Source organism: Rhyacophila brunnea, unplaced genomic scaffold (assembly GCF_057557595.1).
Source record: "Rhyacophila brunnea isolate RB1 unplaced genomic scaffold, BYU_Rbru_1.0 scaffold_10, whole genome shotgun sequence".
Taxonomy (NCBI): domain Eukaryota; kingdom Metazoa; phylum Arthropoda; class Insecta; order Trichoptera; family Rhyacophilidae; genus Rhyacophila; species Rhyacophila brunnea.
In genome coordinates, this window is record NW_028232752.1 from 27019680 (window position 1) to 27040069 (window position 20390).

Here is a 20390-nt window from a genome sequence, read left to right on the forward strand (position 1 = left end):
TATCACTTTCACTTTAAAAATCATACCTAGTATTCAATGTCATAGTTCAACTTTAAATGAAAAAACAGAAACTCTAGGTAAGCATGTGTGCCCTTAAAAAATATATTTCGATTACTTTTATACTGCCAGCTGGTGGAGATTACCAGAAGTTTTTTTTAATGCTATATTATTGATAATACACAAAATAAAAACTAGATGTCATTATAAGTCACATTGCTCACATAATATACCTACATACCTTCCACCATAAGCTACAAAATAGGACTGAGGTGGTTGTGGCTCAACCCATTGCATTCTTGCCATACCTGACACGGATTTCAGCCCGCAGCATCAGAGGTGAATGCTCTGCCATTACACCACTTGAGATGAATAATGCGGACTTCTGTAGTTTTTTCAACAATTTATTTATGATCAGTGCAAAATTGGTAATTTTAAGATAGGTGTAATATAGTTTAATAGTTTTGTGAGTTATTCGTAGTAAGTTTTATAAAATTTATCGTTACATTTTGTTTACAGAGAGAAATTAAATTTCCAAAATTAACCATATCTCTATCGTTTTTTTGTAATAAATAAGTTACTAAATATATTTTGATTGTTTCTGTTTCAGTATTTGAAAAATGGCTGCACACAATTCTTTACAAATTCAGTGACAGAGAAGAAATTGAATTCTAGTCAAAAAAGTAAACAGCACGAATCCAAGGGCGGCTTAAAAGATCCAATGTTGGATGATGTTGAAGATTTTACCAAACTCGATCAGGTAAATTGACCTTTGTTTCTGTGTACACCCGATCCTCTTTTTGCAGGGCTTTTTTTTGCACGGTTTCGAAATAACACAGTTTAAAAAAACTGAAGAGAATAATAGTACGTATGTATGTACATATTTATCAAAAAATTACGTTGCAATGGACCGCACGTCACTGGTGCATATGTTGTCACTGGATGCCGCCCAGAAAATATTTTTGTGCTTGCTATGTGCTTATAAATAATACATAAATTCGATTAATTATTTTTGAGTTCAAGAATTTTGTATTTTGAGTTGATTTTAAGTAATGGAACCTATCTACCATTTTTGTATGGGCACCTTATCTTTTTTTACACGGTTTTGTTTTGCACGGTAGTCTTTGGAACGTATCCCCCGTGCAAAAAGAGGATAGGGTGTATACATAATATTATCATTATATCAAAAATCATCTATACCTAAAATAAAAGGGAAATACAGAGAGCGGGATCGATCCATAGACTTTTCAGAACATCAGACATGCAAATTTTTTTATTCATAAAATGATTATCTTTCATTTTTGTAGAAGAAAATTATTATTGTAGATGCAAACCAATAAATTACCGAAAAATATTAATTTGTGTTATTATTTGCAGATGGCAATTTAAAATTGTTATTATATTTGTTTGAAAATTTCATAGATGACAGTAGGTATACATTCCAATTTTTATTTAATAAGTTGTCTGTTTCTAATATATAAGAAATACTAATTTCATTAAAACATTTCAAAATTTATAACACTCATGCAATTTATTATGGCTGATTCAAATAATCTGTGTCTGAGAATGAAGACCAAAAAAAATAATTCACTTACTTCTCCCTGTTACGCTTACTGCTCCCTGTTACGCTCCACCATCGAACCATAGAGAAAGCACAAGGTCACACCACATACCTCATTGCTATGTCTTACGCCTCCCATCATGTGAGACCTACAGCGTGTAGATCGCATTTGTAACACCAGTTCACGGTGAGGGAGGGTCGGTCACGACGACGGAATCCTTGAGCCTGTGTCGCATAGGTATGCACACTCTGATGACATCCGGAATACATGTCCAAGCTATGTACAACGTCTCTTGCTTTAGTTGCAGACTATTTTTTTTGCTTATTAGGTTCATAACTCTCGGAAGTAGTTACTATTTTTCAATTACATTTTGTTTATATTTAATAGGGAACTTGGATTGTTTCAGGCACTAGCACGCTTGGAAATATCAGAACAAGAACGTCTCAGTATCTATAGTTTAGTAGCGGCCGTTCTTCATCTGGGCAATGTCCAATTCGAGGAAGCGGAAGATTTGAAAGGAGGTTGCCGAGTGAGGAGAAGTTGTGAAATGGCTCTGGCCGAAGCTGCTCGATTGCTTGGAGCCGATCCTGGAGAACTCCGAATGTCTCTAGTCTCCAGACTCATGCAGAGTTCTAGAGGGGGCGCCAAAGGCACTGCTATCATGTGAGATATATTTAAATTAGATTGATGAACAATCATTCTCTTTCCAACAGTATCTTCAGGGCTTGGCGATAACTAGTTTTCATTGCCTTCCGCAAAGCTGTTCATCCGACTATACCTGTAAATATTTTATACTAAGCCAACCTAAGGTAGAGCATGATGCTGTTGCCCTTCCCCAGAACATACAGCAACCAGTATAGCCTGAGCCAATCTCCATCATCAGCCTGTAATAAATCACTTTTATTAATATTTTTATATTTTTAGCTGTCAATTCTTTTAATGTAAGTTTTTTATTAAATTTGTGTTAACTAATGTTAAGCAATTTACTTTTACTATTCAGGGTACCATTGAAAATCTACGAAGCCATCAATGCACGAGATGCTTTAGCCAAAGCTGTATATAGCAAACTGTTTGATCATATCGTCAATAGAATAAACCAGAGCATACCGTTTGAAGCATCCGTCTACTACATCGGTATCCTGGATATTGCTGGTTTCGGTAAGTAAACATTCAATCAATTATTCATCTTTGGCTCTACAGCTGGGTGTGGGTGGCTTCCACCAATTGATATTAGTTTCGTAAATATTTTTAACCATAACTCTGTGGAGGCGAATGTCCACAGATTAGTGCACAAATATTGTATGTCAAGTTTTTAAGCTATCTGAATTTTTATTAGTATTTTTAATGATTGCGGAGTGAAGTGTTACATACATTGGAATAGAGCTGCTCGTATTTAGGCAGTTAATTATTCTGAGAAGTTAACTGTCAGACGTGATTTTTTTAACACAGCCGCGCCTTCGAGCGCATTAACCACGAGCTGTCAAATGTCATTGAGTAACACACAGTTAACACATCTTATTTGAATCCATATAGAAATTGTAATTTTTATTTGTTTCCTAAAATACTAACAATATAATATATATATTTTTTACTTCTTTCAGAGTATTTCACCGTGAATAGCTTTGAGCAGTTCTGTATAAATTATTGTAATGAAAAACTGCAGCAATTCTTCAATGAGAGAATTTTCAAAAATGAACAGGAACTGTACAGAGCTGAAGGATTGAACATTCCGGAAATTGTATACGTTGACAATCAAGACTGCATTGGTAATTATTACATTTTTGAAGACATTAGTTTTTTTATAATTCGAGGGAATGTTATAGATTTATTTTTAGCTTATTTAAACTCTGTATAAATAAATCTTAACCTTTTGTGACGTTACTTTGATATCACACTGAGATTTTACAGAATAAGTGTATGACAAAGTGATATAATATACTGACATTATTGTTGTTACAAGCTTACTCTGTTTCATAAATATCGATAACATGGAAGTGTCTAACTTAATGGAGACGTGAGCCTTTATTTATGGTATTTATTTTATGATGTGAGCCATTTAAATGAACTTAAATACTACTAAAAATGCATTTCTTAGCTACTAAAAATAATAAAGAACATCACATAAATTTCAGTCAGATGTAAATTGAACCCTTATCTGGAAAAAGTCCGTTATAGTGATAATGCCAATTTTCGGTAAATCAGTCCAAATAATGCGCCATACATTTGTCTACATATAATTTAATCTTGACAAAAAAGGCACAGAAAGGCGACGCACAGCGTGGATCACATGATTTTTTAACTGGCATATCTTGTTTAATCACTATTATCTCAAAATGAAGATTTCAAGTTAACAACACTTTTCCGCAGAGCGGCTCAATTGAATCTTTGATCTAATTTCTTAGTGTCTCCGTCGATTACAGTAGTTAACATATAATTTGACGCCCATAGTGGAGTCAAGATTAAAGTAAAAACACTCATCTTCTGCGTCTTAGGTGCTCTGGTGAATCAATATGACATGTTGGTTTTAGAATCGATATATATCTTTGTTTGGTTCTAGCCGATGGCTTGAGAAGTTGGCTAACAATCAATCCTCTTAGAAAACTCTTGAGATAATTTGTAGAGGTGTGTATATTCCGTCTTGTAAGGGAAATAGTAGTAATCCATGTATTTATTTATTATTATATTATGATTGTGATATTTATTATTACAGAGATGATAGAGAGCAAAGGGGGTGGAATATTTAACTTGCTCGATGAAGAATCGAAATTACCGAAACCAGACTTCACTCACTTCACCCAATCGGTGCACAAGCAATGGGGAGCTATTTCCGGAAGCAGGCTGGCCTTGCCCAGGAACTCTCGCCTTAAATCGCACAGAACTATTCGAGATAACGAGGGATTCCTCGTCAGACATTTCGCGGGAGCTGTTTGCTATAACACAGTAAGCTAAATAATTGACTTCATATTTGATGCTAATGTTTCCATCATCCTATGACCTATGTGGTATTGATTGCTCTGATGTTTTCGTGGTATAACTCAATCAAAATATATCTTATAAAAACTAGCCATATTATAGATCCAACTCATGGTCCCAAAGGTACATCGATGTTACAAGGTTCTTCGACTTATGCTTGTGGAGTACAAGTTGAGATAAATAAATTATTGCAAAAACATGCAAAGATAAACTAAATAATTTAGCTGACAACGTATTTAGTAATCCTTTCTTAAAACTGATTTCAATATTTTAAAATATTTGAACCCTGTTGAACTAAATCTTTCTGCTGTAATACATAATAATATTAATAAACAAATTAAACCACAGTAAAGAAATGTGCCGCAGTATTTGGTAAAATTCATAAGATCTATTTATAGCAATTTCCACTAATTCTGAAAGAAATTTATTCGGAAACAGAAACTTAAAAGTAAAGTTTTTAGTAGGTAGATATTGTTTTTCTGCTGTACATTTTGTATTTCATAATTAAAGTTTTTTCAAATTTTCAGTCCTATAGATTTTGAATTAACAGGGTTTTACTGTATGCCTGTGTTTGTGTGCAAGGGGTGAGGTGAATAGGTTTATCAGAGTACGTACGCCCTCTCTCTCTGAGATGATTTACATGTTGCAAATCTTCACTGTTTGAATTTTTAGAATGAGTTTTATTTAGATCATTCCAAGAACATCGATAAACTAAAATATCATAAAATTAACAAAAACTTCTTATCAAAACCATTATAATGGTGTTCTATCATGAAAACACCAGTTCAATTGATAATGTAAATAATGAATTCCATGAACAAAATTATGTCATGATAAATAAATAGTTCTGTCAATAATTATTTATTATTATTCGACCATGTCCGATCCTAATAGGATTATATGGGCCTCCACGAAGTGGAGGTTTGTATTAACAGATTTTGTTATTATGAGAAATGGATGTCAGCCACTTGCTCAACCTATTAAATCCATACTTTGATTCATACACAAATTGAAAAACAATATGTGTACTTGTCAGACCCAGGATTCGAACCTGGGACCCGCGAAGCTATAGGCCAATGCTTAAGCCGCGCGGCCAACGTGGGTGTAATAATTATTTAATATAAAATTAACATTGTTGGTTACCTGATGATAAACATTGTTTTTTCAATTTCAGAATCAGTTTATAGAAAAGAACAATGATGCCTTGCATGCTTCACTAGAATTCTTGGTACAGGAGTCCAGCAATAAATTACTTCAAGGGCTTTTCCAAAATGGCTCCACCAATCATTCGTCGAAGGGAAAACTTACATTTATATCCGTCGGGTCCAAGTTTCAAACGCAGCTAGGAGAATTAATGGAAAAATTAAGACAAAATGTAAGTAGATATTATACAACTAAAACAATATTATTTGCCTAATTGAAATGCTTGTAACATAATATCATCTTCTTCTTCATAGTGTTAGTGTCCAAGAGCCCGATGCATGGAATGTCATGAATTGTTATTACCTATTTTGCTGTCTATTGGGTACAATTATTCATGCAAAAATCAACCTAAAAGCCTTGCAAGCATTTGAAACATTTATAATATCTATTAAATATACACATACAAACGACTAGCAGTATTAAATACATCCCATTGTATTATCAACAATGTTGACATTTAATTTTGTAAATACACATCTTAGTATGAAATTATTGCCATGTCAATAAAAAAATATATATTAATCCAGTATACCTTACTAGGTATAGTATCCACAATGGGTCAATTGATTTAGTTTACTACTGATAAGCAACATTCTAATTGTTTGAAGTTAGTTTATAATTTTAAAATTTATTTTGTTTTACCATCCTTGACAATTATCAGATATTTTAATAATACGGGGAAATCAAAATTTAATAAACGGCCTAGTGCAATGCGACATCACTAATTCAGAGTTAAGTAGCTATGATTGTAAATTGGTCTATGCATCTTATATTGACGTTGTTTATATATAACGTAACTTGATATTCTATCCATTTAGGGTCTAGTATCTTAGTATAATACTTTTCGATTCCTTGTGGGTCTTCCCCTTCTTCCATTTGTGGACTTCAATTAGCTTCCACTCTTCTTCTTCTCTGATACTACAGTTCGGGGCGGTCCATGGTCGCCTCATGCAGACTCCTATACTCTGCCCACTCCCCTTTCTCCAGATGATCACTTATAGCGCTCGCTAGTTTCTATGTAGGCCACATTTTAAACAAACACAATAGTTATTAGACAATTTTATAATAGTATGTAATATACTAAGTGATGCAGCGTTGGAAGGTGCATGTTGGGCATAAAGTGGAAAGACCATAAAAGAAACCAAAGGATAATGAGACAGATAAGAGTACGTAATGTGATAGAGATTGCCAAGCTAATTGCCATTGCCAAGGCAACAAAGCACTAGGGAAGGCATTGCAGTGAATTGACTCCGTCTGATTATGATACTAAATTAAATTGTGCTAATTTTTTACAGGCAACAAACTTTATTCGGTGCGTAAAGCCCAACACGAAGATGGTGGACAATGAGTGCGAGAGCAACCTGATTCTGACGCAGCTGCAGTGTAGTGGAATGGTGTCTGTGCTGGAGCTCATGGAGCACGGCTACCCATCCCGCGCCCCCTTCCAGGACCTGCACTCCATGTACGTCAAGTACCTGCCGCCCATCCTCAGCAAGCTTCAGCCGAAGACATTCTGCGAGGTAATGTCTTATTTTTTACCCTTCTCTATTAGAGTATAACTCCCCTAACCTTTTTATTTCGGTAATAATACGCACTTTTTTATACTTACTGTAATGTAACATGATTTCATGTACACCTTTATATAATAATATGTTTCTGTGTTTAAACAAAATGTAAATTATTATTTTTCAAAATCAATTAGGTCCATGTTTCTGGGTTCAAACCAAAGATAATGAGGTTAACCGAATTTTACTACCTGTTAAATAGTACCATACAATGATAATATTGTGTCTCACTTACTCTTGATGAATGAGATTGGCGAGAGAGTTTTATGTGTAAATAGTTATTATCGCGATTGTTTAAAATACACACTATTGGTGCAAGTAAATCCATGCACGTATACAGGTGTTATTATACTAGTGTGGAGTAGTGTCTGTAAATTGACGTACCATAGTACATACGACACATTTATGAATGAGTTTTACTATTTTGTTTTAGGCTGTTCTGCACAGTTTCAAGCTAAACAACAGAGATTTTGCTTTTGGTCTCACAAGGGTATTCTTCCGCCCTGGAAAATATTCCGAGTTTGATACCATCATGAAATCAGACCCCGAGAACCTGAAGGCCATTGTGGAGTCTGTCAAGAATTGGCTTGTTAAATCCAGGTGGCGGAAAGGAATCTTTGGCGTTATTTCTATCATAAAATGTAAGTATTCATGTGATTACAACATATAAATTAATAATATATTGTCTCTAGATAATATGTATGTAAATAGTTATGAATTTGAACTGCCAGATAGCAACACTAAAGTCATTCTACCAATTTACTTAACTACCAACTTAAACAACTTGCCAACAAGCTGCCTAGCTTCATCTTAATTAGATCCAAATCACTTTCCGTCCTAAATTCAATCCGTCAACATGTAATTTGGTTTATAACTAAGTATTAAAATATCCTAATTACTTGCAGTGTAAAGGTAAACAGCAATAAGCTCAAATATCCGACATCATTGCTGCCTTATTTTCAAGACCGGGTCACGACCTTCGTCCAAAAAAACAGATAATGCATTTGGGATGCTTGGCACCAGAGTCACAGTCACGCAGTGACCCACCCCACACATGACATTATTCAAGGCTTATTTTGTCCAGATAGGAGATTTGCGATGCGTAGTTAAAATTACTTGCGGACTTGTGTTACTTACTTGGGAGACTGCGATGGCTAGGTCATGTGCACCGTATGAATGACAATGAACCGGCAAAGAGAGTGATGTCCAGCAATCCAATAGGACGTAGAAGAAGAGGGAGGCCAAAGATTTGCTGGTTAGATGGAGCTGCCAGTGACTGCCGTATTCTGGGGGTACCAAATTGGAAAGCGGCCACACTGGATAGGGACAGGTGGAGGGAGCTGTTGGAGGAGGCCAGGACCCACACCGGGTTGTTGCGCCTCTGATGATGATGATGAGTTAAAATTACAATGTATTACTTTTGGTTAAAATTCATTTAGAAAAGATGTTTTTTCTTAAATTTTCAGTGAAGAATAAAATCATGTACCGCCGTAAAGCACTGGTCATTGTTCAAAAGTCGGTGAGAGGTTACCTGGTGAAGAAACAGCACAGGCCACGCTATAGGGGGATCACCAAGATCAAGGCGCTGCAGGGCAACTTGAAAGACATGGAAACCGTCACCAATCAGTTAAAGACACAACGAGTTGCTGCTAAAAAGAAAATTGACGTCCTGCGACAGGCTATTATTGTGGCTTGCGATAAAATAAAGGTAGAAAAATAGGACTAATGTTTAATTACAATTAGGCACACTGTCTAAGGCAAAATTTCATGTCATGCAATGTGTGTTTTCACCCATCTTGAACAATTGGAATGCCATACTTCATTGGTGAAGATTGTCGGTTAGAGGGAAATAAGCGATGGATAATTGAAAAAAGTGCACATTTCAACAGTTATATTTACGGAACTTAGTTGAATCATGTTTCAGCACTTTACTGATTAACATTATTGCATTACATAATGTAGTATTTATTATTTAACCCTTTTACTCCCACGGGGCCGATATTTCGGCCCACCATACCTATGCGAAAACTCCATCTGGGCCGATCCATCGGCCGAAAGTTTGGAACCAAATTTACGATTTATTCCAAATTTTTTCCCGTCATATTTCGTTCATGTAGACGAAGCATTATATTCACTGTGTGTTGGGTGGTGACTAACATTTATTTTAGTGTAGGCATTGTTTATAATTATGCCATACCCTAATAACTAAAGGCCGGATCTTTCGAGTCTTTAACCGTCAACCCATAAAAAAACACATTAAAATGGTGGACGAATCCAATATCCTAAGGAGACTTTTGCCCAAATGATTCTTAGTATGGATTTCTACAATTAGTCAGTTGTTTTTTCTGGCAGCTCAGGTGCGATGATAATTATTGTAATTAAAATAATCGTCTTGCCAATATTATAATGCGAAGTGTGGCCACTTCAAACGAATTCAAATTCGCAAATCGCAATTAAAAAGATCGCATTACAAAATTGATGTTTTGTTTTATTGCAGGTAAGTAATGGTAAACCATTTTTATAAACTGCGTGTAGAATATGTTTTTCATAATTAAATATCGAATAGCTTTTGCGTAACTACCATTAATATAAATACAAATATTGAAAGATTTTGTCCGCTGACCCGTTTTATGTTCTAAATGTATCATATTGATACCTATTAGTATTACCAAGTGACAATACCGATATCGCAAAAGTACCTACATATCTTTTATTTTGTTAACTGTTAATTCATGGTGGAACTGCATTGTATAATTGTTTAATTTAATAAAACGCAATTTTTTGTAGTACTTGTACCACTTTTAATCAATAGATTAGGACCGGTTTCGTCCGCCTCAGAGGGAAATGAGTTCAGCCTTTATGCCTTCAGTTGAAAATGTCCCTCTGAGGCGGACGAAACCGGTCCTAATTTATTGATTAAAAATGGAATAAGTACTACAAAAAAATGCGTTTTATTAAATTAAACAACAATACCTACATATCGATAAAAAAGTCATATACTTATTTATTTATTTAGATATTTAAGTATTTTGAGGATGCTCTGCCCAATCTGGTCTATTTGATTATAAACTATTGACATTGAAGAATTTCATCAAATTGATCGTAAGAAATTTCCTCTTCAAAATACCAGTGGCGTACGGTCTATAGAATACATATGTAGATGCGAGACATCCCTGGAAATATTCGTTTGAATAATTAAAATACCTACTATTATAATATTGTGTATTGCATAAGCCGTAATTGCATTTTTCTAAAAGGTTTGCAGTATAATATTACTTCAGATTTTCACTTATTGAATAGGTTTATTATAAATATTACGTATTACGTTAATATATTTAGATTTAGAATATTCCAGAGCTACTAATCCGCAATGCCACACACTAAACTACTCACCGTGATTAAATTAGTTATAAGACCTTGAGTAGATAAAATGCATGTTACAGACCTACAAACTTATCTGAAGAATGGGATGGGGGAGCCATTGTTGAAAACTACCCAATCAAGACTCGTAATTGGACAAAATCTGACATTTTTCAAATTTTGACCAATTTTCAAAATGGCGTCCTATGGTAGTTCGTAGTTCCATTTTTGGCCATTCTACAGGTAAGTTTGTAGGTGTGTAACGTTAAAAAAAAGTCCCGCCGTCCCATTTAATACTTCAGATTTTCACTTAGTGATTGTATTGCGTTAATATTTATTGTTGTTTAATTAAAAAAACGCATTTTTTTGTAGTACTTATTCCACTTTTAATCAATAAATTAGGACCGGTTTCGTTCGCATCAGAGGGATATTTTCAACTGAACAAGGGAAGATTCAGTTGAAAATGTCCCTCTGAGGCGGACGAAACCGGTCCTAATTTATTGATTAAAAGTGGAATATGTACTACAAAAAAAAATGGAGCCATTGTCGAAAACTACCCCATCAAGACTAGTAACTGGACAAAATCTGACATTCGAATGAAATTTTCAAAATGGCGTCCTATGGTAATTCGTAGTTACATTTTGGCAATTCTACAGGTAAGTTTGTAGGTGTGTAATGTTAAAAAAAGTCCCGCCATCCCATTTAATTCATTGTACGCTAAAGGCGCGCCGATTAGGTGGCCATTCGACATAATTAGCATTATATTTAAATGTTGTTATTAAAAAGTAATTATCTGATATATGATTATATTATGTATTTGATTTAAATACTTACATATTATAAAGTGTAAAGAACTATTCATCACATAAAACGACTAGTACCTAGAATCTAGATACATATTTCATTAAAACACTTTATATGTACTTTCGTACTTTTTCCACATTTATTCCATAATGTTGATATTCAACCGATTTTATCCTAATGGACATTTTCAATTGAATAACAGTACAAAATATAGGTAGGTACATATTATTGCATAAAAAGTCAATTAAGTATAGAGGACGTGGGAGTCGATTGTTTACTTGAACTAACTTGTTGGTGATATTTGTCCTTATTTATTAAATGACTGATTTATATACATTAAGAAATAGTGTAACTTCAAAACTGTGAAAAATTTGCTGTGTTTAAAATTCCACATAGGTGTATGTATCAAAAAAGGTTCCCGACCAATGACGAAAACTTGAAGACGATTTTATTGCTTTTGTCGCATGATACGTACAAGAAGTCCACAACTTAAAAATGAATTATTTTCCATACGATAGTATGTATCATCATCAGCTGTAGTATATACCAATATTGTATATAAATTTATGTTTACATTTTAGATATAATAGTGCAACCATCTATAATACCGTGGATTTACAAGAATAAAATTACAAAGCAAAGGATAATCTTTGCAATGTGCTTTTAAAACAATATGAACGGCAGGTTTACATAGGTCGTAAGTGCATTTGCTAGTCACGCAGCCTTCGCTATCGAGGCTTGATAATTATATATTATATACTTACACAATATTATATATGTGACATATTATAATATTTATTAATATTATATTTCATCCATTGTTGTTATTTTTAAGTTAATAAGTCAAAAGAATAATATCAACTAAGATTTAATAACAATAAACAAAAATGCAAAATGTACAAAGTGTTTAAAAGTACCTTATATACCTTCTAGAGGAAAGTGGTATAATGGTCCCTATATCTAACGGGTACGAGTGGCAAAAATATTAATCAATAAATTCTAATTGATTTATGTTTTGTACTATGTATTCTATTAGTCATTATTTACGACCGGGTTATGCCTTCTGGCTTCTTCGTGCACTATGCGCATCACCGATCGTAAATGCACATTGACATAATAAAAGATTGTTAAAACCTTCTTACCTATTAGTAAAGGATCAAGTAAAAAACAAATTTTGATTATCTGAAGTGTTTGTGAAAACCCGTAATGAATATATTACATACTATTAATACATTCAATAGGTAAGCCCGTTAAAACGTCATTTCCCGTAAACAATGGAACCAGCTAATGTGAAATATCACGAAATATACCTACTCACTAAATAAAAACAAATAAACAATTTTAAGCTATAATCCATAATCGTCAAAACTGAAGTGATCTCGGATTTTAAGAAAATACGTAGATCAGTTAACAAACGCGCAGGTTAAGTTTTTTTTGTTTTTTCTACCATATTACTATAACATCAAATTATAGTTTCATGTGTGAACTCCCAGATTGGATAAAGCAATGAACTATTAGAACCAAGGTCAACTTGTTAAGGCAAATGGTAGGCACTGCAACTGTGTTATACCTATTTATATCTAATATTTTCTTGATAAAATAATTTATTATCAATGGTATTAGGTACTATATATACACAATGTATCAATGTCGACTAATTATGATTGTATCATTTTGATAACTTCCGAAATAAATAATTATATCGGGTTTATATATTTCATTGAAATAATACTATGATATATAATTTATAGTATTAGGGAGTAGCAATTAACAGAAAACGCATGTACTTACATATTTTGCATGATGAATATAAAGTGTTTGAAAATGGCCTATAAAAATGTCAAAAAAAACATTACAACATCAGTACCTACCTATATATTAAAATTGAATATCTCAATATGTCCAACCACTTGCTTGAAACACAAAAGTACGATTTGAAGTATCTTTCGTACGAAACTTTTTCTAAAGGGTTTCATTAACCACGTAGGTCCGATATTCCCCATTTTACCTATCCATAAATCCATATAATATAATAATATGTTTTCATATTATATATTTTCGTAGTATCAACATAATATACGAAATCATTCAGATTTGGTACGATTTTAATAATACACTAGCTGTCAGGTCCTTCTCATTATGGGAGCAAGTGTGATTTGTTATTTGATAGTGAAAATAAAAGTAGTTTAGTAGAAATTTTAAACTTTGATTTCAATAATAGGTATATAAAAAGTGGAATATTATTAAATATTATAGATATTACTATTAACAACTAATTCTTCCACTCTATACGTAAGCGCTTCATTAATTTCTCTAAATAGTATAGTATATCTACTAATAGCAGCGTTTCTATATAATTAAGTATCGATAAAGTCTCTTGCACATATTATCAATATCATTTATTTCATATTTCATTGTACCTACTACATCGTACAACTTATTTTTCTGAAAAACATAGGTTCCATAAATTATTAACGCATTTTTTAATTAAAAAATGTTGTAATATTCGAGTCCGTCCCAAAAAAAAAGGACTTCAGATGTCCGGTGTCTACTAATAACTCACAAGTCATAATTGCTCTGCTGTCGAACTTGAGACCAAAGAGGGTCATAAAAATAATAAAACATTATTTTTATGACACATTTTAAATTCTGATATTTCTTTTAGTTGTTTTATGATTCATATATCACATTACAAAATGAAATTTGTAATTTTTGAACTAACAATGGATGCCACTGTATTTTTGGTAAGATGGTGAAAAAATACATGAATATAAATAATATTATAAATGATTTAGTGCTTTGAGACTTATTTTTTGAAATTACTTCATTCCATATCAGTTAGTCGTCGATACTGTATCGAATTCTCTTGCGATTTCGTGAATTGAATAATATTCTTGAATACCTTGACACTATACGATTTTTTTTGATTACTTTATAAAAATTCTATTTCATAGAGAAATAATAATATGTTTATTTTTTTTTCTGTTACTACATAAGGATAGATTATATTATAAAATTTGATATATCAATTATAAATAAAAAAATGTTGTCACACTTGTTTTGTTGTTCAAACATAGTTTTATCCGTTCATTTCTAAATAAATATTGATACATTATTTTTTTCTTTTGTTTTATTGATGTAAACTATCAATATTATTACTTATTATTGCTTTATACACCATTGAGAACACACAAAAAAAGTTTCAAATTTTTAAAACATGTGTAGAATTAGTTATTTAAAAAAAACTAAATCGACGATTTGTTGTCAAAAAACGCTTGGGAGTTTTCGCATATGCTAGGCTAAATCAGCTGGGAGTAAAAGAGTTAATAAGTATACTTATTATAAATACGATCTTAACTAGGTATATTCAAATTTCCATTTTTGGAAACCAAATGTTGAACCACTTGAAAAATAAGAGCGCTGCTGGACTTTGCATCAGACTGTCATTCACATTTTGCCAAAAATATAGTTTAATTTTTTGGTGTGCCATAAGCTTGTTGCTAATAGCCTCATTCACCCATATAATTTTGAATATTTTTTATGACTTCATCGGCGAGTTTCTTCAGGTTTTGGAGGCGTCAAGTAGGCTTGAATAATTATGTGTTTCCTTTGCAGTCCACCTAATTTAAATAGACACACAAGTAAATATTATTTCTTCTACCACTAATTACATTTAGTGCTTAATAAATTCTTGTAATTAAGTAAATGATTTCTTTATCAGTAAAGAAAAATATTACTCATGTTAAATATTCGCTTATTATGATTAGTTTTTCTCACAAAGATATCAATTTTAAAAGCAGTTTGTGGATATATCTGTAAAGTAAGTTTCCTATCCTACAAATTAATGGGTCTTATTTTTGAAGAATGCAAATGGCTTCAATTAATAGGTCTTCTTTTGTTTTTTTTTTTAGAAAGATCCAAAGATTGACAGTGTTGCTGTTGAAAAATTGTATGACCAGCTTGTGAAACAAGTAGAAGCGCAAATGTCAGCTCTGCAAGCTGCCATGATTGAAGAAAAGAATAGGTAATTCTTATGCTATGCTATGTTAAAGAAAATCTTCTCCTGTAAACATATCCTAAATAATGAAGCAGTTAAAGAGTAGTAAATTTGTATTCCGGATTCATTTGTGTATTACATTTCAAAAACTTGTCAATAATGCGTCAATTACATTGAGCTACTTTACGAGCTGCTTGTTGGCGAATTTACAATCTGCCTGTAAAGTTGCCCAGTGTCATCATTGAACAAGCTAACAAGCAGATCGTAAACAATCTACCGAGAAAAGTTGAAAGCCGGTCAACTTTACACGCTACGTGTGGGCCTACTGCGTCTGCGCAATAGAGCGCAGTAGCAACCTCCCGGTAAAAAAACTAACTACGTTCTGTCAAAATAGTCGCTGGCTTGTGGCTTCTCAGCGAATGGAAAGTTTTGTGTGTCATCACTACAATCGCAGTAGCCAAATCGCCCGCTATTAAATTCACCAACAAACAGCTCGTAAAGTAAATCAATGTAATTGACGCTTTACTGTAAGCATTTAAATTCAATTTTCGATTTATTTAAACAGTTAATTCCATAAATTATTAAATGTGCAAATAGATGTTGCCAGAATAAAGCATAAAACTTTCATTTTTTACTAATAACATTCTTGCTTTATTAATAATTACCTACTACATATTATACATATTTGAAAACACCTCATAAAATATGACACCCAATGGAACTTGAACCTGTATTCACTGGATTCGTGCCAATTTGCTTTACCAATTAAGCTACGGGCATCCTATGTAATTGCGACGAAATTAACTAAAAGTTTTAACATGAAATCCATAAATGTGTGTTTTGTGTTTTAAAACAAGGTATCAATTAAGTCCCCCCAATTACTAGCCGACCCCGGATCACTCCAAATTTTAATTATAATGTACTCGTACTTGCTAATAATTTAATAAACTATTTCTTAACAACGTAACGTAACAAAACACAAATTAGTTAATAAGGATGATGGGAAAAAGAGGTACCATAAATTTAATCTTTTGTTTCATGTTTTTAGAGAGGAACAAGAGCGTCTCCGTAAAATAGAAGAGGAAATGAAAGCAAGAGAAGAAGCAAAACGCAAAGAAGAACAAAGATTACGTGAAGAAGAAGAAACTAGAAGATTGTAAGTAGTGTAATTTCTCGCTTGTACTATGATTAGACTTCTGAGGCATTACCAATTTTCACTTATATGTGATGAGAGGCTGTAGTTATTTATAGTCTAGTATATAATTGCTCCGAGTCCTTGTATGATACCATGACGTTCCCTCTAATGTTTCTATTGTGTGTGCAGATCATCATCGACGCATCTGAGCAGTGGCGTAACTAGGGTTGGTGTCACCCATCACCCGGTGCAGTAAATTTACATAAAAATAAATTTGAACAGAAAATAAAGAAAAAAAAAATTTGGTTGATAAAATTCACACAATCACTGCTGACATGTTAATTAATTTTTAATTACCACACTTAACTTCTTGACCGCGGAGCATTTAATTACCGCATTTAAATAACATGCTAATTATATCGAATGGCCAATTAATTAATGTACAACAGGTGTGCCGTCCACGTTGAAAGGATCAAATATCATGTTAATAATATCTAATGGCCAGGTAACGCAAACGCGCCAGTCGCAGTATCAGTATTAAATGAGTTAAACACTAAAGTACGTATCTTCTTTTCGCCTACTTTGGCACGTAGAACGGGACGGATATAGCGATCCCGCTCAACGTAAAATTTCACTTGCGTGCTCGCGTTAGTCGCACTTGACCTTCGCTTTCCGAGAAATGAGTCGAAGAATTGTGCATGTGATGGTTTCGTGCATTTGAGCAAAACTAAAATCTGGCGGAAGAAACTTTCCTTTACAATATTTTTGTGTGAGGACTGTGCGGGGATGAAAACATATGTGCGAACACATTTTGGTAGGTGTGCGCACACCTTACAGGGAACATTGCTTCCTACCAATGTTGCCATCTTTTTGTCATCAAATTTATTATGGTATGTGGTCGAAGAAATTATAGTATTTCGGCAAAAATTATAGTATGCATTGTAGTATGTTGAAAATATATAGGTTTTTTGCTTCTCATCAAATAAAATAACGGAGAATTTAAATAGTTCCGAGACCCCTTTTTATTTAGGTACTTCTTCATAGATTTCATTTCAAAGACTTTTCACCTCTTTTATACTTTACACTCTCTTAATTATAGTACGGTTGGCAACATTGCTCCCTACTGTAAAACGGAAAAAATCAGAATGCCAGAGTTGAAGGCTTATAAAGTCATGGATTTCGGGTTAAAGGGTATCAGCCTATTGGTATGGAGAATTATGGAAATTATAATAAGTTGTATTAATGCTGTGATTGTCGTCTGTTAGGAAAATGGAGATGGAAGCTCGTCGCAAGGCAGCCGAAGCTGAACGTATTCTTCAGGAAGAAAGAGACAGAGTGGCTGCGCAGGAACTGCAAATACAGCTCAACAAAGCGGCTCAGGATGACAAACTTAATAGAGAAAGGTAAACACATATTAGCATCATACAAAATAAAGTATATCCTCACGCAACTTTCTATATTAAAAAAAATATGGTTGCTTTAAAACGCTAGGTTGCTAGTCACTGCTACAAAGTAAGGATTTATATCTTATCAATGCTAGCTGTATATAATTAATTCCCTTTAAATTAAAAATTAGTAAACGTGAATTTACAATTGTTTTTTTTATTAGGTTTCTGTGTAATATTAATGTAGGTATCTGGACAGAAGAAATTGTATATAAACCTATGTATTATTCATAATTATACTCGATCCGATTTAAGACGGCAGTTAGCTGGAATAAATATGCTGCCCCACTATGACATTTCATTCGTAAAATGGCCAATAAGAATTTAGTATTGTAACTAATATCAACATTGGTCAGTATGACGTCGGTGGTAATTTAATTATAACGCATTTATTTTTTATTTGTTGTGTTCTTGTGTCAATTCAGAAAAAATTAAAGTTATTAAATTCGTAGTTAAACTGCACATTTGACTGATTTATTGATGTTTCATATTATGTCAAAAGGCAGGGACAGCATGTCCGACTTAGCTAATTGACTTCTTAAGAAGGATAGACTATAGCCATTAATTGTTTGTTGTATTTAATATTTATATTTAGGTTAGAACAAGAGAGACGTGATCATGAGATGGCCGTAAGGCTGGCAAGTGAAACAAATGGTCACGTTGAAGGATCACCCCCTCAATTGAGAAGGTATGGTATATTTTGTTAAATCTAATTTTAAATTTCAACGTAAAACGAAAATGATTAATTCATGGAATATTATTATTACAAATTTACTTTTACTGAAATATCTCTTTGATTTAATGCAGAGATGTCGCCGTGGAGTTAGAGCCTAACTAAGACTTTTAATTAAAAATACATGGCTTGTTTTATTCTCTGCCAATTTCAGCAGCATAAGGTTTTAAACACTTTCGTATGACCATGCATTTGGCCATTAAAGATTTTCTGCAGAATAAACTAAATTAGGTTAGTAACAACGATTTAAAAATAATATATATAGATTTTTATATTTCTTGCTAGATATTATATTGAGTTTTATAATTTCGACATGTTATTCTTCAATACATTTTTTAGTGTATCTTTTGTAAATATTTAAAATATATGTATGACTATAAATTAATTGATCATTATACATATTTAGCATAAATTACGTCTTATGCTTACATCAAAGCACATTGTTAGCTACGTATTAATAAGATTTGATTTAATTTTAGCTTCTATATTGTATTTTGTCATTAGAGAAGATAAAATATAACTCATGATATAATAGTTTAAAAATAAATTTAAGAGAAAACAATACTTAGGAAACTCCTACATGTTTGTAATATACATTTTTGTATATATATATACTTGACTTATATCCAATTCACATAAATAATTTATCCACCTCTTTATAATCACTGCCCTTGCTAATAATACATTATATATATTTTTACTCTCCTTGATTTCAAAAGAATAATATTGGCCATTGTGTTCCCCCGACAGTTGTCCTTCTCTGGATGGATCAATAAGTGGCGATATTAAATTGAACAGGTATACAAGCTACTCCACCCCTGCTAATAACAAACAATGCATGATTTGTAGCACTAACACCGTTTTACGCCTGATATAGCACTAACAATTTATTTCTAAATAAACTAACAATATAATAAAATTTTGACATTGTAAAACAATGATAATTCAAAATTGAAAAACTATAATTTCGAAATACAGGATGTATGTCAAAAATCTGAAATGATAATGGCTTGTTTCATTAAATTTTTGATGGATTTATTGAAATTATTCACTTGGTTAGCAGTTTCAAAACAATTTTATAGTGTGAAAAATTTGAATTACAGCTAATTCCGAATTATCTGTCTTTGAATTAATGAAATTTTACTGTTCTCTAATTCGCGTTCGCGTCGCATATATCGATTTTTATTGATCAACTATCTGTTGAATGTTCCCGCGATGGCCGAGTGGTAATGTATCCGCTTAGTAAGTCGAGGGTTTCGGGTTCAAATTTCGGGTCTGGCAAAATTCACATATTGTTTTTCAAATGTGTGTTTAAATCCAGAGCATGGACCTAATAGGTTGAGCAAGTGGTTAACATCCATTTCTCATAAAAAAGTAATGAAACCTTTTCGTGAGGCGGCCAAAATCCATGCCGGATTGTAGAACCAATTATAAAAATCTGTTGAATGTTTAATCAACATAATAATCAGACAAAAAATTGAATAGCAATATTTCCACTTATCAGTTTAAATTGTAGGAAGGATTTTAACTTCAATCAATTCAACTTACAAGTTTTAACTTTTATTGAAATGTGGTGAACACTTATCAATTTAGTTTCAACTGTCATTCAACAGATA

General features: G+C 32.8%; 1 protein-coding gene across 3 annotated transcripts in view; it reads left to right on the top strand.

Annotated features, from left to right (window-relative positions):
• The window catches only part of jar (Myosin heavy chain 95F jaguar), a 109374-nt gene that overhangs the window by 78665 nt on the left and 10319 nt on the right, over positions 1–20390 (top strand). For all 3 annotated transcript variants that reach the window (XM_085952824.1, XM_085952831.1, XM_085952838.1), the window contains exons 7-20: positions 608–757; positions 1966–2222; positions 2560–2717; positions 3161–3325; positions 4270–4499; positions 5707–5907; positions 7031–7255; positions 7734–7941; positions 8767–9008; positions 15376–15488; positions 16510–16617; positions 17862–17999; positions 18637–18729; positions 19525–19572. In XM_085952824.1, the coding sequence (XP_085808950.1) occupies positions 608–757; positions 1966–2222; positions 2560–2717; positions 3161–3325; positions 4270–4499; positions 5707–5907; positions 7031–7255; positions 7734–7941; positions 8767–9008; positions 15376–15488; positions 16510–16617; positions 17862–17999; positions 18637–18729; positions 19525–19572 (2336 nt within the window). The remainder of the gene's footprint in view (positions 1–607; positions 758–1965; positions 2223–2559; positions 2718–3160; positions 3326–4269; positions 4500–5706; positions 5908–7030; positions 7256–7733; positions 7942–8766; positions 9009–15375; positions 15489–16509; positions 16618–17861; positions 18000–18636; positions 18730–19524; positions 19573–20390) is intronic.